General features: G+C 35.4%; 2 protein-coding genes across 2 annotated transcripts in view; one reads left to right on the top strand and one right to left on the bottom strand.

The window, feature by feature from the left end:
* LOC149419379 (uncharacterized) overlaps positions 1–27,733 on the bottom strand; it is a 184,259-nt gene that overhangs the window by 133,955 nt on the left and 22,571 nt on the right. The window lies entirely within an intron of this gene.
* Positions 15,426–19,013, top strand: LOC149419380 (basic juvenile hormone-suppressible protein 2-like). The gene is made up of 5 exons (XM_089638261.1): positions 15,426–15,560; positions 16,105–16,238; positions 16,518–17,351; positions 17,588–17,745; positions 17,832–19,013. Exons 1-5 carry the CDS (start codon positions 15,461–15,463, stop codon positions 18,922–18,924), a joined length of 2,319 nt encoding a protein of 772 aa, XP_089494387.1. The 5' UTR covers positions 15,426–15,460; the 3' UTR covers positions 18,925–19,013.

Raw genomic sequence — 27,733 nt, 5'->3', positions numbered from 1 at the left:
GGGGGGGGGGGTGGTTAGAGAATTTCTGTAAAACATAATAAAATTCAAAATGAGTGCTCCCCACGAAATATTTCAAATCCATGGGGGGGGGGGGGTTGTTACAGAACTTCGCAGAAATTCCGGCCGCAAAAAATATTATATCAAATAGAATAGATATATAAAGATAGGTTTTTGTTATGTTTAGTAGCCTAAATGGCGATACATCGCCTTCGTTGGTAGTGACAAGTAACACTGGTAACCATTTAACTTTGGAACTGTCAAAAATTTATGTGTTGCCACGAGCAAAATTATTTGCGCGCATATTTGTCTGTCAAATCTTTGTTTTTTAGAGATAGATCCAAGCTTGTGCAGTTATGGTGTGCAGTAGCAACACTCTTATACCATATTATATTATATAGATAGTATATTATACTTATACTATCCTCTTCGGGTTTCAATGTCTGTACGTCAAAGTCGCAATTAATCTCAACTTAACGTGATATAGAATGCCAGATTTTGTAAATCATGTTCCTGATATTAAATGTATTGAGGGCCGCACAAAATAGCTCGGCGGGCCGCAGGTTGAGTATGACTGCCTTAAAGCAATAGTGGGATATCTTCGAAAAATACACTTTTGAGATAAGTATGCAGTTCGATGTAAAATTTTGAGCTCTACATGATGCATGTAATGGACCTGTTTGGGGTAAAGGAACGTAAAGAATTTTTTTTTTCATAAATTAAAATACGTTCAGAGAATAGGGAGAAACGAACAGACTATGGACATCTCTGGGACATACTAGAAGCTTTATTATAGAAACCTACGTCGGTAATAGGTGTTAACCACGTAATAATTGAAAAGAGGCGTGATGGAGCTCAACGAATCAGATCATTCCCAAAATCAATTAAATAATTTTTCGCCAATCACGGAGACTAAGGGCGGTCTAAAGACACGAAACACTCTAGGTTGATTTACTGTTGAGCTAACCTTGGGATCCGGTCTCACGATGCGTGTAAGGGCACTTGGAGAACGACGATAAATTTGCATTCTAAGGTAGAAACGAAGCGATACCCAACCAGCGATAACGAAACAGGGGGGTGACGGTTTGGCGAAAGAAGATGGTTTTTTAGAATGTTTTGGTCCAGAAGACATATTACGAGGTGATCCTCATAGAGAGAATTGTTTACGATCGCTGAGGTTCTGAGTGCTATTTCAAGTGTTGACAATGGACACGAATTTTAACTTAAGATGGGATGTTTGGCCGAAATTGCCTAATTATATTAACACGGGGGAGATGCAAGTTGGGTAATTAAGAAAAGACATAAAAGTTAATGGGTCACGAAGTCTTTGATTAACGATCAAAATTTTACGACCTTTTTTTGCGCGTAAACAAAGTTACGAGGATAATATATTGAAATTCCTGGATGGAGCGAGAAAGGGGTATATGGGTTGGGCTAAAACTAGACGCAAAAAAACTGTAAAAACAGGGATGTACTGGGCGTAGATCACCGAAAAGGAAGGACCAGGAATCGAAAAGAAACCCGAAAGGTAGTTTAGCTCATGATGGAAGAGGTGTCACCGACTCGGGTAGTGGACAGCGATGGGTTACGAAAAATTACCAGAAGATATGCGGCGGATATCACGAAAAGAGTCAAAACAGGTAGGCGAAATTACAAAAAACGTGTCGAATCAAATTTTGGAACGAATGCCTACGTATGTCATCACCGAGAGGAAGGTATATGTGTCCTGGGATCACCCACGGATCGTGTAGACACCAATCAAATGCTAGAAGGCAGCACACAAGGAAGGATACTGGATTGCGCAAGCGCTGGACATAATAGGTGAAAAGCTTCCGTTAGTTGGGATAATTTATCGATTATATTATCGATATCAATAGCGAATTTCTCGGAAAGATTTCGAAAACAACGATATAGAAATGAGCTACACCTAGTCTATAGGCCGGAAATCAACCAATATTACGGACACAACACGCGTACGAGAAAAAATAATCAAATAATTTTGCGCAATAATCTACATCGCCGAAAATCATTTACGGGAGGGCGCCCGGAAGTCAGGTCACCGAGTACACGCCTGTACCCGTCTCGGCAGGGGGGTAGGTGTCTACCTCAACTCGGCAGGCGGGGGCCAAAAATCCTGAAACGGGGTTATGCAATTCTAAACTGAACGGGAAGTGAAACCTTGGATTCATAAAGGCGAAAGTCGCACAAATTTTAAGTCGATTTATTCGAAAAAACATGATTAAATAGCGTTGTTCGGAGGAAATCGGGGCTTTTTCGTTTTAACTTGGTTGGAGTCGGGCTTCGATAACTTAACGTCGCGACAGTTTGGTGTGCTATCCTTAAACTAAACTGATAGAGTTTTAAATATAGTGAAGTTGTGGTTTTAATATTAATTGAAATAATTGAAGTGTTTTAAAATTTAATTAGATTCAACCAAAAAAAAGGGTAAACTCATAATTAGACGATACTAAATTCACGGGTTGGAGTCTCTTGGTTCAGACTAATATAAAACGATGAAACTCGACTGCGGTAATGTTTAATAATAACGCGTGTGCCATTAGAGGAGAAAAAAATAGAGAACCATAATAATTATCAAATGACCAGACGAAAACGGCTAAGTCAAAGTTCTAAATTTATTGTGAAATTGAAGAGACAGCGTACATTGATCAAAAAGAAATAATAATAAAAATCGTGTAGAAACGCGGCGAATGAATTTACTCGGAGAATAGAATTTAATAAGAGCTAAATACATCATTCGTAAATCACATGTGGACCTTCTGGTCAAAATTAATAATAATTAATTTCCAATATATAAAACGTAGAGTAAATTGCTCATTTGAATTGGGGGTATAGACAGTGTTTTCCTTGCGAACACGGGAAGGATTTTAACGGTCTACACGATATAAGAATTGAGTGAAAAAAATCGAAGTGAACGTGGCAGATAATATATGAAAGGTTCTAGGGAGGGGAAGGGGGTTTTGGGTAGATCTCGGCAAATACTTACTTAGATATTCTAAAATAATCGATAGGGAGAGATATCTAGACTAGGTACAGTGGAGGCCAACAAATACCTATGCATGTCAACTATCAACTTACGGTTAGGGAGGAAGAGATATTCTATTGAAAGAAATGATCCGCTTAAACAGTCCGAAATCTAGTATTCGGTAAATTGTGTGCTATCTACGGGGCGGCGTATGAAAATAGAAATTTTAGCTAGAAAAATTAGATACAATATGGTTATAGTTCCTACTGGCGAGTAGACGGGTGACATAGAGAATCGATTTCGAATTTAATACGAACCCTTAACGGCTTAGGGGCTTCTACATCCTACCTACAGCCCCTGGACGTGGATTAATGTACATGTCGTCGATATCCCGACTGGACTGGTAATATAACGATTTTGGGTGAGTGATCTTGCATGAATATATATTTCCAGAACGTTAAAATTGCGACGAAGATGGGGCTGCAACTGATAAAATAGTATCACATTTAGAACTGTTTGCTTGCTTCTAACAGCTGTGTTTAGCACGAGGCCAATGACCTACTTATTTGTAAGCAGTTAGTGGCGACACACGACCCAAAAGGAAGGAAAGGGACCCCATAAATCACTCGACGTCCGTGCCTGACGACAAAAGTCGTACATTCTACCGAGTTGGCAGCCGCGCAGAGGCACCTCAAATCAACATGGAAGCGACTAGCTGCAACCAACTCATGCTCAAAACAAATAAAAAAATCAAATTAATAATATTTGTATAACCTTATATGTTCACTAACAAATTCCCGAATACCTTTGGCCTCGGCTTAGAACTCACCGTTGGAGTATGTTGTTCGTAAGCTGTCTTGAGAAAGCACACAACTTCCTCAGCTCAGAAGTTTTTCTACTTTCCTCATCACGCGATTTCGGGGCGTCAACGTTGTATGGAGAATCACGAAGAGTTCGGGAGGTCATCCCTTTTCGCGGAGCCGGGTCGGATGAGAGGACACGAGAAGGCAGTATGAAAATTAATGTCAAGTTGGAATGTTTGGGCCTTGGTTCGCTGCGAAGGCGTTTAATTGAACGGGCTCCAAGTCTTTCAAAATCGCGTGGAGGGGACGTCGGCGTGATGAACGAGGGTTCAAAATCGGAGGACGAACACATACTAAAGCGGGGTTTACCCGGAGGTTGATGCAACTCGACTGGAAAACCCTCGAGATCCTTTGCAGCAACCTTCGTGAGGTGGATAGTAGGCCTGGCGGCTAGTGGACGTTGAAAGCCTCACCAGAACAAACCTATTTGAAACATGCACGCGTTTAGCATCATGACAAGGGACGCAATGAAAAATTCCCCTTTTACAGTCAGTAAAGTAGTCCGTTGGAGGAAGCGGGGCGGGGTGATTTGGGATATTCCAACAGGTGCATTACCTCTCCCTCTGACGTGAGCGGTCCGGAGGTGTCAAGGCGACTATAAGAAGAAGTTAGACCAGACCTCGGGGAAAGCCAGACACGTATTGGTTCTTGGGGTTTTGCATTTGGAAGAATAGCGACCATTTCATTTGGGGCAGTGAGGTGCCGACCCAGTTTGCAAAAAAAAACCTTTTTTTTCTCGTCATTTAATCCGTTCCCATCTCCTTTTCTCTCGTTTCCACTTCCATCCGCAACACCCAAAGTTTACTAACCACAGCTAAATCCATTTATCTAGTTTTAGTACATCGTTACAGAGGTCGACGAGAGAGTCCCAGTACTTATGCGGAAACAACACACTATTCAACGAAGGGTTTAATAGCCCGTACACAAGAGGGGGGGGGGGGGGTTCGGTTCTATGTCACAATCTAGAATTTATAAACACGGGGACATTAGGTAAGGGCGGGGATACAAGGAAATTGTAAAGATATGATATAAGCTGTTAGGTCGATTAGTAATAGGGTCCAGTATTCGAAAGTTAGGTGAGACACGTACTCGTTCCTTGTAGAACTCGCTGAGGGTCGATGGACGTTTTCCCCACGCTTTGGCTAAAAAGAACCGGGAGTTACCACAGAAAGGAGACATTAAATACCTACCACCCCATAGCGGGGGGGACTTCGAATTAACAAATCACACAACGTGAAGTTAAGGGATTTATTGTAGATCAACCCCAAAGCGTAGGCCTTATTTTACTGTGTGCGATACCACAGGGGCGGGGAATATTCAGTGTTAGCTAGGCCCAGCACGATATCGTTTTGCAAAAGCGAAACTGAACGCTGGAGAGAAGGAGGTATAAAAACCTCATTCAAGCGAGTTAGGACAATTAGGGGGTCGAGTCAACACATGCATTACTGGGATATTTTGTAAAAAAAAAATTGCCAGTGTTACAAGTAAAATCTCAGTATTGAAATGTTCGGTCACTCAGAGCAACACTGAGATATTGATGTTGTCCCACTGTTGCTTTCAAAAGGTCGTTTAAAATACTGAAATAAATTTATTGTCTCATTGTAGCTCTATAGTTTTCAACAAGTTGGGTGATCTTGGAAGAGAAACATAAATAATCTGAAGGTGAATACTGGTCAAGAGTATGTAGCAAAGTCAGGAAAAATACGCAGAGCAAAACAAATTAAGCCTGTACTGTGTACTAATTGTAAATACAAATGTTCTGAATCTGTTTTGGAAGTTGATCGATTAAAATATTTTAATATTTATGATTCCATGAATGCTAGCTAATAGTGGTTATTATTTTGAGAGAGATGGACATAACATACGTATGTGTAAGATTTTTTTATGGCAACCTTATATATAAGCAATAATACCATAAGCACTGCATTAAAAAATAAAACAGACAGCTTCCTGCAAAAGGATGATTTAGTTGATGGTGTTATGAATCACATCAACAGCTTTAGTAGAGTGGAATCGCACTATTATCGTGCAGGATCATCTCGGATCTCCAAATATCCAAAAGATGTACAATTTGTACAAATAGAAGTGTGTCTCGGTATGTAATCTCTATGTTACACACTCTACATAAAATTCAATACCAAATTCAATATATATATTTTTTAACCAAAAAAAAACCTTTGTGGATTTTGTGTATAATACAACTATAGTACTGCAAATGAGATATTAGAAAAAATAATAATATTCTGAACACATTCAGAATGTAAAGCTATCTCGACAAGAAAAAGATAAAAACATTATCAAGACCACTGATGATACTGTAGTTGCCATTTATGACTTTCAAGCTATTATGCCGTTGCCAAATGGCAATATATCTATTTTTTTATAAGAGTAAGTTAAACGTTATAACTTCTGTATTTACAATACCAAACACGACAGGGCCATTGTTACATGCGGCATGAGGGTGTAGCTAAAAGATGCGCAATTGAAATATCTACCTGCGTGTACACATTTTTAAAAGACCTTTGCCAAGGGAAATGGGAAGTGATCTTTTATTCTGATAACTGTGTGGCACAGGATAAAAACAATTTATTTATTTTCTATGTACATGCATGCACTATGAACACTTGATATTCAAATCATTACCCATATATACCTAATTGTTGGGCACTCAGAGAACAAAGGAGACTCCATTCATTATTGCATCGACAAAGAAAAGGTCAGGGTTTTAAAACAAGGCCTAATATTTATTCCAACGGAGTTAGCGATGATCATAAAGTGTTCCAAGAAGAATGAACCTCGTTATAAGTTAACAGTAATGGAAACAACGGACTTCATTGACTGGAAGAAGGTATGTGAGAAGACTGGAAAAAATTTCTCAATAAACATGGACAAAAATAAATGTATTTGGAATAAAGTTAAGATTTTACAGATCACTAAAGACGAATCGTTAGTTATCAAATACAAAAGCACCTACACCGAGGATCCATTTAATCAGAGCATTAATGTGAGAGAGCGACTAAAGAATGTTCGGAATGAGAATAGTATAATTCTAGGACCAGCTTATACACTATACAGTTCCACCTACAATTCCACCGAATAAAAATCGTGATTTCTTATTTGTTTGCCAAAGTGGTGTTATACCAAAAAAACCTCATAATTTGTTTTGAATTAATTAATACTGCTAATACAGACTGCGATGTACAAGAAGAAAATAACGATGAAGGTTCATTGTAGGTTTCCAGGGAATCAACACATATTTGTTTTATTTTTGTGTTCTTAAAGTTTTCTGTAAAAAAAATTACATACTTTTTATTCTAAAGGTTTTCTGTTATTTTTGAGTGAGTGGGTGTGTACTGTTGAAAATGTATTTATGATTATAAACATCATGGAAAAACATGCAGAAATAAGAATTATTGATTATTTTAAGCAATTATTAATTATTTTAAGCAATTATTAATTATTTTAAGCAATTATTTAAAGCAATTATTAGCCTGAAACAGTCGTACACATTGAAAAAATCTCCCGAGGAACAATTATTAATTCATTTATCCATCTAAACTCGTAATATTATTACTATGCCACACTGAGATAATTTGAGATGATTACCAAACACTCCACGCAACAGTGAGATATTTCCAGATTTACGTATACTTTGTCAAAATTAGTATGAAAAAATTAATTATTTTTCTATTATTACAATTTTGTGTTGATGTTAAATAATTTACCTCTCTTATACTAAATCATTAATCTGCAAGATTAGTTAATTTGATGCTGCTAGAGCTCACGCAAACCTAAAAGTCCTATTATCTCAGAACAGCATTTTTCAAGATATCCCACTATTGCTTTAAGGTGACGATATTATAGGTTAACGTGCAATACGACTTTAAAGCCGCCACAGAGTGCCTACAGTGAGTATATTTAAGGATTTGTAGATCCCATATACATTTATACATATTGAAAATAATAATAATAAGGATTTTTAAGTAATACAAGTAAATCTTAAAATGAACAGTAATTACGTGAAAGTAATAAATTTTAACTCATAGAACGCCGATAAGTCTCTGAAGAGCATTCGAGCGTTCTAATAAGATTCTTATTGTAATAAATTTCCATGCGATTTTGACCTTAATGCTTTGAAAAATGTATGAAACAAAATCAGCATCGTTTGGGCAAATAATACGTTAGGTTCCACTAATATTTTTCTGTTTTGCACTCCGGCCTTCAACAGGTTACTAGTAAGTTAATCTAAAAAACAAAAACAATTATCACTAATAGTTCACTAAACAATTTTCAGTAAATAGTACGGGCCCAGCGCTCCCTCAGGAGTGAAGCTTGGTGCTGCTTGGCTGTTTTCGTAGGCCATTCTGCGGATAATAATAATATTGCATTACCCCTAATACTGGTGGCATGGTAATGTGTCGCTGTTGTCACTAATCGTTGCGGTCAACGACTAACAATTTTCTAGCCGCAATAGAGCGCCTTCCATAGACGTGTTGTTTATTATACATGGATGTTGCGCGTGTTGTATCACGCCAGGCGCTGATCGTGAGATATTGTTGCAGCACAATTGATAACCGTCTCGCTAGTTGGATTTGTTGGACATCGAAGAGTCTTATCATTCTTCCACAGTAACAAATAATATAGAGATGCACTTCTATAATACAACCTACTCTAATGAACTGTACTGTTTTACTCAAGTTTACTTAAAACAGGGGTTGGAAACCTGGGGTCCGCGAGGCTTTTTGTTGAGGTGCTGACTATAAAAAAAGAGTTAAAAAAAATATGTTTTCAGAATGCGAGAATGGTTTTCATTCACGGTATTACATTTTTAGATAGATACATTTTTAAGAAATTATTACAAAACCCGGAGAAAGATAAAACATAGCTGACAGTTACTTAAGTTTTCACTTACGTTACTAAAAAGCAACCACACAGATAAATAGGCGATCAAATATCCCTTTTTAATTTTTTCAAAAATATAGTATTTTTTTACTGATAAGAAATCAAATGTGTAATAAAAAATTATGAGTGTAATGCCAATTAAATTGGGTACTAGCTAACAGATAAACTTACAGTTGTGGATTAATCAAATATTGTCAGATTATTCGTAATCCGGGATGTTTGTCTTACTTAAAAAAAAAATAATAATAAAAAAAATAAATAATAATAATAAATAAATAAAATCTGCAGACGCATTTAAGAAGGAAACTATTCTCGTGTTTGAAGTGCGGTTTTAAAATTTCAGTTGCAGACTATGCTACAAAAATTCTAAGAAACCATTTTAATCACCCCACGCCCACCCTGCCCGCTAATAAAATCTGAGTGCTGCCCGCGGGTGATACAACAAACATCCAAATGACCTCGATTGCGAAAAGGTTCCCTACCCCTGACTTAAAATAATAAATTATTTCTCTGGTCGACTATTGATAAAGCACGACAGAAATAAATATTCACAAAATAATTAATTCCGTATCTTTTAACGGTAACCGGATAAATCATCACATCTTTAAAAAGTTATATAAAGTCATGAAAGTGATAAAAAAAAAACTTTATTAATGTTAGGTTAGTTTAGGTTAAAAAAAATTTTTTTTTCATCGTTTCTAATGACTTTAAGTATATCACTTTTTAAGAGTGTGTTGAATTGCCACTGTGTTGAGTTATCATGGAACCCTTTTAACATTGATTTTACGGTGAAATAATGACTCGTCGTGGATATTATGAATTTTTGACGCCAGCCGAACAAAATTTGCGTGGAACCTTAAATAATGTCCAATTTTACCTCCCGCATAAACCATTACCAACAACATGGCGATATCAAAGCTAAAGACATTTATATAAAAGGAACGTTTCTATATATTTTTAACATATTTACGTACTTGTGCAAGGAGAGGAGTGTAAGGAAAATATATGCCGCAAATTTGAATGGTAGCAGAAGTCGAGGACGCCCGAGGAAGACATTCACAATCAAGTGAATCAGATACTTGAGTCGGGCCAGGTCAAGAGTCAGAATAATAGAAGAGTATGTATGAGACGATGTATAAATGTGAATGGGGCAAGGAGTGTGTGCCAAGACCAAGTTGTTTATCGGTCCGTCCTCTTTGCCTATCCCAACGGGGAAAAGACTTGATGGTTGCTTAGTTAGTTAGTTACTCGTGTATGTCTATTATGGCTAGCCGCAATCTGCATTAAGGGCATATTCGTTTACTTCCTTTTACGATTCTGCCAAAAACATAACATCACAACTGCCACTCTACCAATTATACAATACTCCTTACACTCCAACACCAAATGAGCCTTTAATTCGGAAATACACCAGCACAAAACACGATCATAAAATCATATACATTTATCGTCATCTACTCAAACGACTAAACATGGAATTAACTCCATACAATACATTGCGTATATGTAATACAATGCATTACCCATTAACTTAAAACTTCCAATAATAAACAAAAAAATTTTGGCTAATTCTCTTAAAAGATATTTCCTCAACAGTTTTATTAGGTTATATGATAACTTAAAACAGTGACAATTAAAAGTGAAATAAAGTCATTAAAAACGATGAAAAACTAATATATGAACCTAACTTACGTTGCCTATTTAACCTAATTTTTGTTTCGTTACTTTTCATGACTTTATATCACTTTTTAAATGTGCGTTGAATTATCATTGGGCTCGAGTGATCCGATTCCCGCTTTATTGACGAGTGACCATCTTTCTTTGGAACTCTCTAATTGCTGTGTATCCTTTTTAATGTTTTCATGAAATAGTTTTAAATAAACGGTGTTAGGTTTGTTTACACTCTTCATTGAGCTTCCTTTCTAATTCACATTTTTTATGTAGAAATAATTTCATTTGTATTAATATAATTAGAATAAAATAACTTTGATTTTAGTACCACTTTTTTGCGTAAATTGTTAATATATAAAACCGGTTGATTATAATAATTACAATAAAATATCGTTGTTTTTAATACCACTTTTTGTGTGTATTGTTAATTTATAAAACCAGTTGATTTTATATATTAACAATATATCCAATACAGTGGCATTATAAACAAAGTTATTTTATTATAATTATGTATATCAACAGCAGAGGCGGCTCTAATGATCCAGTCGTGGTATGTCATCTGAAAAAAATGTGTGACTAATCTTTATTTGACATTGTGAAAAATGCCCATACATTAGTATCTATATCAATTTGTTGCGTCGCGGACTCTAAACACAAATTATGTTAATGGTGTAAATTGGAAATAAATACACAATCCATGCACTTGCGGCAAATTATTTTTAAGATATTAAGTTTTAATGTAGTTGTGCACAGCATTAAAGTAAATAAAATAATAGTTTTGTTCTTTTTGACAGTGATCTTTTACGTTTTTTTGTTTTATTTCATTCTTTAGCTTCATTCTAAATCCATAACAACATAAATAACACTGGTCAACACATTTTTTGTCCCTTTAACGAAAGTAGCCAAATCTGACAGGAAATTTTACGCTGATTTCAGATATGTGATTAGTTTTTTTCTATCACGTCAGGGTTTTTGTGGGTTTTAAGTTTTACTAAAATGTGTATTAATTCATTTTTATTCGTGAGTTATCATTGATTTTTTGATTTTTGACCATCCATTCCATTTGGTCATGCTGCAAACATGAAAGAGAACTATGACAACATGAAGCTGCTGTTAACAAAAAATAAATTTGTAAAATACGAATGGAAAATATGTGGTGATCTAAAAGTAATAGGGCTCCTACTAGGACTGCAAGCGAGATACACAAAGTATTGTTGTTTTCTGTGTAAGTGGGACAGCAGAGACAGGAAAAACCATTATGCCAAGAAGGACTGGCCTACTAGAAAGCACCTTCAACCTGGCACGAAGAATGTTCAACATGCTCCCTTAGTAAAATCTAAAGATATCTTACTTACACCCTTACACTTTAAATTGGGTTTGATGAAATTTTTTCAAAAGGCTTCTCTAAGGATGGAAATGGCATGATTTACTCAAAGCAAAAGTTTCCTAAGGTCAGCGACGCAAAAATTAAAGAAGGAATATTTGTGGGACCACAAATAAGGGAGGTCTTGACTGATCCGAATTTTATAACAGTGTTGAGAACAGTCGAGCTAGCCGCTTGGTCAGCCTTCAAGAATGTTGTCGAGAACTTTCTTAGAAGTCATAAAAGTGAAGACTATATCAGCATTGTGCCTGAAATGCTCATAGTCTATAAAAATATGGGATGTAACATGTTACTAAAAATACACTTCCTTCACTCTCATTTGAACTTTTTCCCCGAAAATATGGGAGATGTCAGTGACGAGCACGGTGAACGATTTCACCAGGACATTGCGAATATGGAAAAGTGATACCAAGGAAAGTGGAGTCCATCTATGCTAGCAGACTATTGCTGGACCCTGCAGAGAGACTCTCAAAATACTCACAAGCGCAAATCAGGAGCAAAAAAAATTAAATTGAATTAGTTTTGAAATTTTGTTAAGTAAGTACCCGTCATACTATGGAAGAATTATGTAAAAAAACTTTGTTAAATAATAAAAAAACCTGACCTGTTAAATTTTTTTTTGTTTCATTTCGTGTTAATGGATACTAAATACATATAAAAAAATAAGCTATGCTTAAGGGACAGCACTTAAAAAAATAAATGTCGACCAGTGTAATTATTCCAAACCTTTCCCGAACTATCCAATTGAAAAACAACCATTGTTCCACACACTACAAGCGTGTAAAATGAAAAACCGACATTTGTTTATGTCACCATCTCTGTAAAACATATAATAATTCATTGTGTTGTCTCCCTCGCGGTCATGACCTAACCGTCGCTAAGCTTTCTTCGGTACATAATTTTTACTTCGACTAAAAATATAGTGCCATCTCGTTTATTTTATGGCGCGCATAGAGACAGAAGATGCCAAAGTGGACAGCGAATCGTGTGGACTTGTGGATGAAAGCTTCTATTAGAGACAACAGATGTCACTGCTAGTCACTCGCCGCCACCGCTGTTTGGCGTTACATTCTAAATAAATTAAGAATAAGACCCATTGTTTTGACGCACATAATTATTTATTATTGTTGTCTTATAATTTTGGGGGGTCAAACACAAATCAGTTTTATTTAACTAATTGGAATTTTTATATTAACTCCACACAGGAGGCCCTGAAGAAAATAATTTCCCTCAGGGCCTATGTCATCTTTGGGGATGCTGTGGGAGGGTCTTTTTGTGGAGAGGAAGGAGTGAACATGGGTCTTGAAGAGTCCCATGTTGTAGGAGGGAGGAAACACAGAGGCCGGCAGTTCGTTCCACAGCCGAGCTGTTGAACTTAAGAACGAATCGTAGAAGCGACCCGTTCTCATGTGACAAATGTCAACCGTGTACAAATGTTGGGCGCGCGTTTGGCGTGTATCCCGACTACGCACCGGTGCCGAAGGGATCAATGACGCTAGTTCCTCAGAGCATCTTCCATTGTAATACCGATAGAACAAGGACAGCATACCTACCTGACGCCTGTGCTCTAAAGATTGCAGTCCGTTTGCTAAGATTGGGGAATCTATCAAACGGACCGCCCGTTTTTGCACAGAGTCAAGGGTTTTTTTCAGGTATTTAGGGGCTCCGGACCAGAGATGGCTGCCAAATTCGACAGTAGGGCGCACTTGCGATTTGTACAGGGTCAGCAGTTGTGTACTATTAAAGTATCTGTGGGCCCTGTACAGTACGCCCAGCTAAAAAATGGAAATAATGTGTAATAACGCCCTTGAGGTGTTTTTGCACAAAAACGGCGCTATAAAAGTCATCCAGGTATTATTATTATTATTACAAATATTATTTTATTTAAATCATTGGAAATAATGTATTACAAATTTTATTTTATTTTACTCATTGGAAATAATATATTATAAATATTATTTTATTCTAATTTTAAAAATTATATATATCCACAGAGTGTTTGGTACGTGTGAAAATTCCTTTTCACTGTATAATGTTGTCTTTCCCGAAATGAGTTTTATTTAATTTATTGGAAATAATGTACTATTACAAATATTATTTTATTTAACCTATTGGAAATAATACATTATAAATATTATTTTATTCTAATTTTTAAAATTATATATATATCCACAGAGTGTTTGGTACGTGTGAAAATTCCTTTTCATCGTATAATGTTGTCTTTCCTGAAATTAGTTTTATTTAACTCATTGGAAATAATGTATTATAAATATTATTGTTATTATTTTGTACTATCACATGAATAAATAAATAAAAAATCAAATAAATTCACTTTTTTTTGAAGGTGGTATTTAAAAAAAAAGAAGAAGTTTAGAGACGCGAAATTACTTTTTGACCGCATTATCGAATCCATGGATGTAAAATGTTCCAAGGTACTTGGATTTGTAATGATAACATGCAAAATTTTAAAATTTGATACCATGAAAGCTGTAATTTGCATATGTACGCAGTTCTTTGGAATAGGTGCGCCTCTCAAGTCTGAAATCTCAGGAATATCACGCATAGAAAGGATTGAGAAAGTGCAAAATCGTTTTCTAATGATGGGGAATCAGTCGCGTTTTCGGGATTTCGTCACTGGAAAGTCGTAGAAATTCCGCCGACATTATATTTAAAAAAAAATAGCCATCTCCAATTCAATAGATTGCCCGGAATCAATTGAAAGAATTCAAATTAGAGTGCCGATGAGACAAACCCGACAAAACCACATATTAAACATTCTTCAATGCTTGTCATAATGTTCTACATTTATAGAACCTAATAATCAGTCATCACCATGAGAACAGGTGTCAAGTAAATTATTGTGGTATTTAAAAAAAAAAGAAGTTTAGAGACCCGAAATTACTTTTTGATCTACCTCTGTTTATGTATTCAACCTTATACCCATCTTGATTGTCATTTACTTTTGTAGAACTTTTACTAAGCTGACCATTCTTGTAATATTGTTTAATTAAATATAATTAATTATTATTACTCCTACTGCATGTAAGTTTTAGGAATCATGACTGTTTTAAGTACTCAAATTAAAATAAAATAATATATTTGAAAATTGAAATACAATTTTAAAAAAATCGTACCAAATTTCATAATTTTTGCAGATTTGTGGAGATGTTTACAAAAAAATTACAAGATGTTTACAGAAAACATGAAATATGTAAGTAAGATTTAAAAGAGTTTAACTGCTCCCAACCGTCTGGAGCCAGTGGGACTATTGCATCCAACCTTGTTTTGAGGTTGAAGGTAGTGTGGTGGGAAGGATATTGGAGGGGGAGGTGGGGAAGTACTTGGCTCTTCAGATATTCTCACCAAACATGGCTAAAGCTATTTCAAGCAATGTTTAAATGTGCAATGGCGGTCTTTCACCAAAGTGGCACTATTTAATAAAATTTACGGTAATACATTATTTGAGTATAATTAATTTTGAAATATAACACATTTATCCCCGGTATTTGATCCCGCGACCTCTAGAAAATTGATAATACATTGCAGATTGCCGATAACATCAACAAAGACTAACAACAAAGTAAGGAGATAATAATAATTGTTTGGTATAAAAGGGGGCCGGGTTTTGCAAAAGGCACATTGTCCTGGACAACAGTCAACATGAAGTTAGCATTCTTGTTTTTGATTTTCCTGGTGGCGGCTTCGGCCGATATTATCAAAGGCTCGGGCACGGGGATAGAAACTAAGATGGAAAAGATCGGTAAGCATTACTATTTGAAATATTTATTTTAATTTTAATTTATTATTTTTTATATTTTTTCAATATTTTACAAACCTATTTTTTGTGATTTTTATTTTTTTGATTTTTATTTATATTATTTTTAAATATTAAACGAATATTTCAAGTAGCTTGGTTATATTATAATATAATATTGTACAATGTATTACATTATTAAAAAAAATAACATAATTAACCATTAACTTTTACAAAATTCATTGCCATATTTTACGCGACAAAACAGAACATTGAAGTAAAATGAAAAAAATAAATAAGAATAAGAACTTAACTTTACCTTTTATTCGATCATGTTCTGTTTTATCCATACTATTAAAAGAAACACTAAGAATCACAAAGTTTTGGCTTTCCGCCAAATAAAAAAAGTTATTTTATTTCTGAAACCCACAGAGAGTTCATTTTTTGTATTGATTTTTAACATGGCAGGTTGTGTATTGCACACTCGATGCAACCGTGTTAGAAAAACTTGTAATTTGTTATTTTTATCTAAGACAATTGTTGTTTATAGCCGACAAGGAATTCGTGATTGGCAACAGGAACATCGTCAGACTTTTACGACAAATTCATACCCTCAACGCCAATGAAGACCAGAAGAGAATCGCCAGAGAATTCAGCATTAAATCCAATGTGGAAAGATTCACCGTGAGTAGCTATTATTTATCAACTTCCTCTTACACACTCCATTACAAGGGACAGTTCAAATACCGATTTTATACTTGCTACAACATACTAAACCCATTAAAAGCAGCATTGCTGTGTCTTGTGTCCATAAGTTGTATATATTTGACAGATAAGCAAAGTAAATGAAATGTAAAGGAAATAGGAAAACGACCGAATCTCACGTCCGTACTTAAAATAAAATAGTTATTCAAGTATGTATATTACGATTTTGGTATTTTAATCGGAATTTATTCATTTCAGAATATCGGAGCAGTTAAGGAATTCCTTGGCAGAGTGAAGGTAGGAATTTTACCCAGAAACAAAATCTTCAGTGTCACCAACGATAGGCACAGAGATGAAGTAGTGAGCCTATTCCACATGTTTTACTTCGCCAGGGACTTTGACACCTTCTACAGGATGGCCTGTTGGGCCCGCGACTATGTCAACGAGGGTATGTTTGTATATGCCTTGACAGTAGCCGTTATACACCGCAAGGACACTCGCGGAATGGTCCTTCCCCCCCCTTATGAAATCTACCCCTTCTACTTCATAAACACTGAGGTGATTGAGAAGGCACGCCGCCTCAAAATGCAAGAAAGGGTTATCGACACTAAGCTCGCCGACTTCTATGGAGTCCGTCAAGTGGACAACACTTTCTACATCAGAAGCAACTACAGTGGATGGTACACCACAACCAACGATGAAACTGCACTGACTTACTTCACCGAAGATATCGGCCTCAACACCTACTATTACTACTTCCATACAACATACCCATTCTGGTTCAGCACCGAAGAGTTTGGTTTGACCAGAGACCGCAGAGGAGAATTCTTCCTGTATACCCACCAGCAGCTTTTGGCTCGCTACTATATGGAGAGGCTTTCAAATAATCTGGGCGAAATACCGAGATTCATGTGGGACAGGCCTATTAAGACTGGATTCAAATCTTCTCTTAGACACTTCAATGGAATGGAAATGCCTTCCAGGCCTAATGACTTCAACTTGTACACTGAAGACAATCTCTGGGATATCACTGAAGTAAAGGACTACGAAAGGCGTATCCGTGATTCTATCGATAGGGGATTCATCATCACCGTAAGTATATTCATAAGAATGAAAGAAGGCGATAATACTAATAAATTTTAACGAAACATGAAACAGAGCAAAACTATCATGTTTCGTTTTGATTTATTAGTTTTATATTCTACTTCAAAATAAGTTTAAAAAAAGTTATTAGTGAATGTTTAAAAACTTTTATAAATGTTAATTACTTCATTCCGCTTAACTTCCAAACAGTGTGTCTAACCTATAACGTATGTTTAATTTGTCAGGAGGACGGAAAGACACTTTCTCTGAGGAAGCCCGAGGATATTGAAAGGCTCGGTAATATTATGATGGCCAACAGAGATAGCCCATTTATGCGTTATTACGTGCTTGGAACATTGACTGCCAAAAAGCTATTGGGCAATGGTGATGACGTTTTTGATGAGTAAGTTTAAATCTGTTTTTTTTTTCTAAATATTTCAATGTTAACGTTTTCGATCGGTAAAAATAACTAATGAATTCTCTTTTTAGTTTCATGATCAATCCCACTGTTTTGGAAACATACGAAACTGCCCTCCGTGATCCCATGTTCTACCAGCTGGTGCAGAGATTCATGCACAACTACCTCCGATTCAAAAGAACTCTGCGCCCGTATACTCGTGATGAGGTTTCCTTCGATGGAGTCAAACTTGAGGATGTTAGAGTCGACAGGCTTGTTACATTTGTTGACAGGGTTGATGTTGATATCACCAACGCCGTATTCCGTAAGGGAGAGGAGACGAAGACGAATCGGGATGCGTTTGTCTTCAAGGCTCGTCAAGAACGTCTTAACCACCTTCCATTCGACGTAACTTTGGAGATCGACTCAGACAAATCAACTGATTCTGTCGTTAGAATATTTTTGGGACCTAAATTTGATAGCAGGCGTCGCAAGATTAAATTTGATGATAACAGATTTAACTTCTTTGAATTGGACCGATTCATCTACAGACTGAAGACCGGTAGGAACACCGTGACACGCAACTCTCGGGAGTTTTGGACCACAGTTGAAGACCGCGTCACAGTCAATGATATTTTTAAAAGGTTGGACATTTGTGTGAGCGGAAATGAGCAGTGCATAGTTGACTTCAGCAAGTCTCACATGGGCTTCCCGGACAGACTCGTTCTGCCCAGAGGCAAGAGGATCGGTATGGAGTTTTACCTTTACGTTGTGATTACTCCTCTTCGCGACACAAGGGTCTTCGGCAGACGCGACAGCGACAAGGTTGACAGAACTTTACACAGCAAAGATGTCAGACGTGACTTCTTTGTCACAATGAACACGTTTGATGACAACGCTTTCGGATTCCCACTTGATCGTGAAATCGACAGGACTATCTTCTGGAACTCCAACATGTTAATGAGGGAAGTTGTCATTTTCCACAAGTCCGGTATATCTGACAACATGACCGACCGTGATAAAATAAGGACGGATACAGACCGCATGGATAGGGATAGACTGGACTTGGACCGCACTGACAGGGATAGATTGGATGTGGACCGCGTGGACAGGGAACGTGTGGACAGGGACAGAGATGTAACGGAGAGAGAAAGGCTTGTCAGGGACCGTTTGGACAGGATCTAGGATATTACTTAATGAAATAAATAATATTGACTAAGATGACTTTGCACCGTTGATTTTTTAAAACGATTTTAATAAATATTCGCTTAACACATGACTTGTTTTCATCACTTTTTCGAAAATTCTGCTGCCTTATTCACTAGTAACACCAAAATCCTCGCCTTTCAAATGTTATTGATACATTTAAAACATTAAATTTGATTTTTATAGTTAAATATGTATTTTTCTGTAAGTATGTATTACATATATTATGTGTATTTACATGCAATATATTATAATACCAAGCCTGAAGGAACTCAAATGAAATATATTATGACTTAAATATGCCCTTACATGGTGACAGGATAAATCATCACAATGATAATTCATCACATCTTTAAAAAGTTATATAAAGTCATGGAAAGTTATGAAACAAAAACTTTATTAACTGGGTTAAGTAGGTTAGGTTAGGTTTAAATTCTTTTTTTCACCGTTTCTAATGACTTTATATCAGTTTTTAAAAGTGTGTTGAATTGTCACTGTGTTGAGTTATCATGGAACCCTCTTACATATACGCAATACAACGCATTACCTAGCTACCTAACTACGGCCGGCATAGTCCAGTGGTAACGCATTGGACTGCCATTCCGAAGGTCGCGGGTTCGAACCCAGCGCGGCGTGCGCAAATAAATTTTATTTGATTAATTTGTGTTATTTCACAATTAATTAATTAAAATAATATATAGTATATTTGCGGCACGTTCCAGAGTGGAAGATACTACCAGTATCGCCCTGGTGTAAGACCACCATTCAGAATTGAAACGTTGCTCCAAATGGCTTTAGCCGTGTTTAGTGACTAGATCTGAATAGCTAGGTACTTCCCCACCTTCCTCTTTCCCTTCCCCACTTACCTTCAGCCTCACAACATCCCCCAATTGGGGATGCCATAGTCTCACTGGCTCCAGACGGGAGCAGTTGGGACTCTTGTGAGGTATTCACTATAAAAAAAATAGTAATCATTTGAATTTAAATTAAATTACCTTAAATCTTCCAGAAAAAAACAATAAAAAAATGGAAAAAACCTCTTAAAAGATATTTCCTAAGCAGCTTTATTGACCAATGACACAATCATTCCTTAGAACTCTATAACTTCTGTATATCTTTCTTAAAGTATTTTTCAAATAACTGTGCTCTGTGAGTAACTATCTATGGCCTAGAAAACACAAGTTGAGTGCAATTCGAAAATTAAATTTAAAAGTAAACTCCAGATTATACATTATTACAAAAAAATTAAAAGAATATTCGGTTTTTATCTATTCTATATCAAATAAGTCTCGTAAATTTCTTATTTTACAAGCAATAATTATTCGCCTGAAACACTCATCCACATTGAAAAATCCGAATAATTATTGCTTGTAAAATAATTGTTACCCTTTGTGCTATGCATAAAAAATCTTGTCTTAAACATTAGTTTACCAAAAAAATAATAATTACACGTAAATTTCCTTTGAAAAATCTGTTTAATTATTCTTGATAAATCCTTTACAAAACACGTAATTGCCTTTACTTAAAATTGCACTTTGTGCACACTTGTAAGCTAGGACATCTATGTAGTCGTTCCTGAAATAGGTTTTTTTAACTTACTGGAAATAATATATTATTGTTATTATTTTGTAATATATTATCACTTAAATTAAATTAGTTACGGCTGAAAACCAAGGTTCGATATGGATTACATAAATAGTAATGTATGTGGTTATTTGTATAACAAGAAAAAATAATAATTTTTAAAATACTGTCAATTAGTAAGGATTGGCCTTTTCATAGAATTTGAACAATTCATAAAATTTCAACGTTCATTTGCGAGTTCTACGAATGTCCTATTCAAGGTCTGTTATTATATCATTGTAGGCTAATTACTTGAAAAAACTTAAATAATAACAGAACATTTACTTTTAAACTACAGAATTTGAAAATTAGCTTTGAAATTTGAAGAATTATTCAAATTCATCGAAATAAGCCGTCCTATATCAAACATTGAATATACGAGTTTATTCTAATAATTAAAAGTTTAAATAAAAAAATCATTAAGCATTCACTCGTATATGAACATTCACAGTTCAAACATCTGATAAAAAGACTACACGTGGTCTGAACAATTAATGACGACAAAAAGAAGAGCGCTGTAATCGTTTAATTTGTTTCAATTGACAACACCACCTTAAAAAAAATCTGTGTTCCAGGTGAATATTTTTGTTTATACGATGATAAAATTGTAGTTCTTTCCGAAAGGAGATGGTTCCATATCCATAGTTTAAGGAAATTAAATGTTATTTTTCAACTCCCATCGTAAGGGAATATCTATTTATTAGTGTCCATGCATTTATTGTTCATGTGCAATAAAGTATTAGAAAGAATCAACATACCCATGAAGGCGGAGGGTATCGGGGGAAAGGGGCTATCTCCTTGGTAGCGATATTGCTGGGCAGTTCGTTCTTTATGATGCGTCCATTCTTGTCCTTCTGGCGGAACCTCTTCTTCGATCTGATCATTAACGCCGCCTGCATGCTGGCCAGTGCTGAGCTCATGCGATGTCACAATAACAAGATGGCCGACACAGGATGCCAGCTGTCAGGATTCATGCCAGCGTTCAGACTGCAGACAACTGATTCCCGTAACCATAAAGGAGCAGTAAACTCCAAAAAACCACACTCAACATGTTTAATTTTAATGCATTATACAAGTTGTTACTTATTTTTGCACTTATTTACGAAGAATCACAATTTCGGAAGCAGGAACCACATTTTTTGTGTTTTTTTACCATTTTTTTTATTTTGGATGTTAATCCGATTAATTGACATTATACAACAATTTTTATCATTATGGTATTTCAATAAAAATATATTGAACGGAGCATTGTATTTAATGCTGGTTTGGAAGCCATTTCGGGGTTCGGTAAATCGATCGCTAGGTTTTATTGCGACCGTTAAAATATTTTCTTCTGGATTTAAATATGGCAAGCCAGGTATCATCTTTACTCTTCATTTTGAAATTGTATCTAATACATAAAAAAACATACATATTTTAAACATAATAATATATTGAAAATTGCAGATCCTTGAAAACCTGTTATTTTTCTGTTTTTATGGTTTATATCAACCTGTATTCGTGTTCATTGTGATATAAATTAACTCTGTTAGCGGCTACTTCTTTCGGTTCATTATTGTATTGGCTCTATTAAAGCAAAAATCGACGAATAAAATATATTTATTACATTTTAATTCTTTCGGCCGCCCTTCACATCCCACCAACAATTCTTACCGATGGTCATATTAGTGACCAGATAGCGATATCAGCGTGTTATAATATAGCAGATAGGGGATCTGTGGGTTTTATCTATCACTCACCATGTGGAGATAAAAAATTTCGGGCCTTAGACTAATATGGAATAAAATATCTTAATTATATTGCCTTCACACTCTATAACTCTCTAAAAAAAATAATAATGTTAAATCTAGCAATTTGAATTTCTCACTTTATAGGTACGTAATTGTATGTAAGTTTACACGCACTTAAGTGAAGCGTGTTTCTCATACTGTATATAAAATTTAAAGCTTTTCTTTTACGTATTCAATTTATACAAAGAAATTGTTTGTTTATGAATAAGTTCTACTGTCTAACTATAACCACGCCTGACAGCTGTTCCGCCTTTTATATTTAACCTACCATATCTAGAGGTCTAGCACGGACGATCGAAAAGGTCTATGTGAATACGACATTAACGTAATCTTTCGTCTATGGTTAGTTAGCGATATTTGCGAGCACGGTCAACGATTGATAAGAAATATGTCTACCGAAGATACAAAAATTTTAGCACCGCCGAAATAGTATCAGATAAGCTTCGGTCATAAAAGATTGCTATCAATATACAATTAAGCACATATTTTTTAATAATGTCGATTGTTACGCAAAATTACTGGCTTTTTAACGAACGGAGTTGAACGACCGAAGCTCTTAGAATTGAAAGATTTTGAATACGCGGTGAATTGAATTGGTTCAGGCCAATGACGCTACATTGGTTGGGGCTTGCATAAACGAAATTTGTTCACATAACCAGTTGTAAATAAAGACCTCACTAAGTAATAAATTTCCTTTTTAGTGTCAAAAAGTAAATGCGGACTGCCAGTGCACATTTAGGTGAATATTTCTATTCAACATTACCAATTTCTTAATATTTTTACGTAACTGTATTACGTTTGACGTTTCGTAATGTTAATTAATAGATAATATCCCATTATATGGGGATATAAGGAAGCCCTGAGGAAAAAAAACTGTGTAAAGGGTCTTTTTAGGGAAAGGAAGGAGATAAAGTTCTGGGAAGGAAAAAGGTATGACGGGTGGGTAGGAATCTGGAGGTCAATGTGTCCAGGAGCGACAGAATCCATCCATCCCTCTCATTTGGTGTAAGGCGATAGGTCGAGAGGGAGTCCGGCTGGAGGGGTCAAAAGGTCTCCCTCAATCTGTCTCTCTCGAGCCGACCCGCCACGCAGTAGGTGGACAAACTCATCCGTCGCCAAGACCTAAACAAACCTTACCCCATGAACTCGGGCACCCCTGCTAAGTCACCAAATTTAGCGAACTTGATTTGACCTATGGCAGGGTGTTGGTTATTCAATAAATGGTTCCCGGAGCGGCTTTCTTCCCGACAGAACAATAATTTATCAGCCAGATAGCAAAATTGGCATCAGATCACGATACTTAAAGCATGATATTTCGGTATCCGATGACATTTATTGTTTTTTTTTTATAATGAAATATAAAAAAGCAATAGTTATTGGAAAGTTAGGGTCAGTTAGGTTTGAGCGGTTACTTACGTAACGGTTGTTGTTTAGTTTTGACAAAAAAGGAAAAAAGTCAACCGATTCTAAAATTTCATTTACTTTTCTTTTACGCAAAATATTTTCAGGAATCACTGGTTAAAGTAAGTCAAGTACGTCCCTCAATAACCTGTTTATATACATTTACCACATAATTTAATTGATATCATCCCCCAAAAGCTTAATATGAAAGCGTATGAACTTCTTACTGTGGTTTAATCTGTCAATTGTGGATGGGACACCAGTGTCCCCCCTACAAATACATATATTTTTTAAGGCGAATTTAACTTTTATGTACAAAAGAATTGCATGAATAGTAAGTTCGAAATCGCTTTCGTTAAATATTTCTTTAGAAAATACTTTATATTTGATGTATGCATCTTCTCTTCTCACAGTCAACTAGTTAAACCCAATGAATCCACCTAGATTTCTTCGTTTATCCCATATTTTTAGGTTCTATTTTAAAAGATTTTGCAAGCTTGCCACAATATGCCAACAATCGCACAAGTGAATATGTATTAGGGTGTATCGATTTTTAACTTTTTTTTTGTTTTCAAATTCCAAGTTGAGAAAAAGTTGCTACTAGGTACCACAACTTACCACAAAAAGTTTTGGATTTTTAAAAAAATGTTTAGGTCTCCCGCACAAGGCTTAATATTTAATTTTTTCAAAAAATATTTAAAAAAATTTAAATTATCGAAGGAAGCAAACACTTTGTGGCTTGACATTATTACACAAATTAAAGAATAACTTTGTTTTAAACCACTTTATTACATTTATAGACGTCGACCGGTTTCGGTTGAACTCAACCTTCATCAGGACAGTACAAATATAAACTAGTTTATATTTGTACTGTCCTGATGAAGGTTGAGTTCAACCGAAACCGGTCGACGTCTATAAATGTAATAAAGTGGTTTAAAACAAAGTTATTCTTTAATTTGTGTAAAAAAAATTTAAATTAAAAAAAATAAAATCGTAATTTTTGTGTTCTGAACTCATTTTATGCCTTCTGTAAGAAAATTAAAATTAATTCCGGTGGTTTAAACTTTAAAAAAAAACATGGTTCATATATGTACACAAAATTACAAAATTTCATCAAAATTAACAAACTTTGGGGCTTGTGCGGGAGACCTAAAATCCATTTTTTATAAAAAAAAATCGTTTCTTACTTATTTTTATGCCCTAATATTACTGTTTTTTAACTTGGAATAAACACAAAAGTTACGATTTTATTTTTTAAAAATTGGATATTTTTTGAAAAAAATTAAAACTTTAGGCCTTGTGCGGGAGACCTAAACATTTTTATAAAAATCCAAAAAATTTTGTGGTAAGTTGTGGTACCTAGTAGCAACTTTTTCTCAACTTGGAATTTGAAAACAAAAAAAAAAATAAAAATCGATACACCCTAATATGTATGCATACATGGCATAGATACCTGCCGATAATACCGCAGTACGGTTATCCGTGTTCCGTATTAGGTCAACAACGACTATTAGAGTATTAGAATAGTAGATTACTATCCCAAAGTTCTACCAATTTGCATATTAGTATAACCAAACAAAACTCAGTGGCCATTTTACGATATCCAATGCAATTATTATTCTTTGCGGTGAGGCATGCAGGTTTGCGTCGGCCATGCAAGGAAATTAGACATGTCATTTTGAAACTTTGACATTATTTGTGTACGTTGGTAATCATGGGCATTGGGTATTGTCTGCCACGCAGGTGCAGTTTGGCATAGTTAACTTTGCAAGCGTTAAAAAAAATCATCGAATCCAGGGCCTCGATTCTCGACGAAGTCATTCGACCCACTCGTTGTAAGAATGGAATGACTTTTGACGTTTGGCATATGTAATTATTTACCTATGACGAGAATCAAGAATAAGAACATCGACCAATGTATAAAATGAACTTTCAACGGCGATTGTGAGCGGCCTGGATTAGAGAATCGATTCCCTGAACCGTACACAACTAGGCGCGTACAAAAAAAGTTAAATTTATAGGTATGTGTTATTTTGCATAAACTTAATGTGTATAAATTCGTAGAATGTATATTTTCAGCAGGTTCTAGGGTGGTAAGTACTCTAAGTATCGCCCTAGTTAAATGCTTCCTTATTTCTTGAAAGGTTTCTTGAAATGGTTTTAGCCGTGTTTAGTTACCAAATATGAATAACTAATAACTTATCGCTCATTTCCTTCCCCTCCCCATTCCTTTCGGCCTCACAACATACCTCAAATAGGAATGCCGTGGTAACACTGGCTCCGAGCAGTTTGGACTTTTGTCCGGTATTCACCAAAAAAAGTTTTTTTTCTGGATGTCAACATAAATTTTTATGTGATTTCTCATATTTTCATTTTTTTTATTTGGCTAGATTTATAATATTCTGCAGAGTTTATAATCTTATTATACTTCTCCCGACGAGAGGTCGTACGTGACGTAATCATTCTAGTTTCTCGTGTTTTTTTTGTTTTCATATAACCACTCGAGAAGCAAATTATTTTCAAAAAAAGCGGTGGTTTTTGGCATAGTAATGCAAGTTAACAAAAAAGTTTTGAGCGATCGCATGTGTAGAACCTAAAATATGGGATAAGCGGCGAAGTCTAGGTGGATTCATTGGCTTTAAGCAAAACCACCTAGATCATAAGGCCGGGACACTGAATCAAATCAGCCTCTCTCAATCAACTTGTATGCGAACCTCATAATTTTTTTTTTTTTACTTGTTTTAATGTTTTAATAAATAAGAATGAATGGAAAAAAAATAAATAAACATTTTTCGTAGAATCCCATACAAGTTAGGAGGCTGATTTAATTCAGTGTCCCGGCCTTCTGATCTAGGAGGTTTTGCTTTAAGCCGCCTTATTAATATTTTGAGCCTTTTCACCTTTCACAAAAATCACCTTTTTAAAATGAATCCTCTTGTGATACATGCTTTTCAATAGAGAGGTGGCATCTTTTTCAAAAAATTATATCCGAAAAATGTCAAAATGTGCCTACTAAATTTACTGGTTATTCTAGACAAATTCGAAATTTGCTGCTGAATAATCCAAATTGGCGATGATTCCTGTAAATGTTCTCATAAATAATCAGGAATTGCCCTGAAAACGCTAAATTGCTAGAAATAAATTTATTTTCAATATGCATTGGCGCTTCACAAGACCATAAAGCGGCAAATTTCCTTCAATGACCTACTCGGAACTTCATTATCATTGCTTCATAATTCATATTCCGGGTACTTATAGTAGATACGTTATTCTAGACGTTGTTAGAGACACCCATTCATAGCTTTAATTTTTAAGAAATGTAGCAATAATTTTATTAAAGAAATAGCTTTTATAGCTTTAATTTTGAGTGTTCATAGCGTTTAAAGCTAAATAGGATAACGTCAAGGAATGGGAGTCGGCAAGAGGGGAAAAACAATTAAATTAGCAAAATCACTTGAAACGTGTTTATTGTATTATAGATTGAAATTCAACATGGCACATGTTTCTACAGTAGAGTGTGTCATGTTCGTTCTACGATCTATCAATACAAGATTATAGTGACTAAAAAATCTTTTTAACTATCACTAAAATCACAATTTATCGCTTTAATTCGTGAAAATATCACTGTTAATGCTATGAATGGGTGTCTCTATCTATATAATAATTGAATAACGTAATCCGTTCAAACCTTTATTTCTTTTAATTTACAGATTCGTAGACGTTGCTCGCCAAAATGAGAACAAGATTCTGAAGATTCTTAAGTTGAAGGCAGAAGATGCAGAGTATGATGCATTGGAGTGATCAAGTATCACCCATGTCTTTGGCTCTCCGTGTAGTGAAAGACCGCGAGGAGAGGATATACTTATAATAATGAATAATTCACAAGGAAAATGAAGGGGGATTACTTTACTAAGCAAAGAAGCAACGAGAATCAAGAAGAAGAGTTAATATGCTGATCTATGAAGACGGAACGT

Source organism: Hesperophylax consimilis, chromosome 12 (assembly GCF_061612785.1).
Source record: "Hesperophylax consimilis isolate HC1 chromosome 12, BYU_Hcon_1.0, whole genome shotgun sequence".
Lineage (NCBI taxonomy): Eukaryota > Metazoa > Arthropoda > Insecta > Trichoptera > Limnephilidae > Hesperophylax > Hesperophylax consimilis.
Note: the sequence above shows the minus strand (reverse complement) of the source record. Positions and strands in the feature narration are given on the sequence as shown.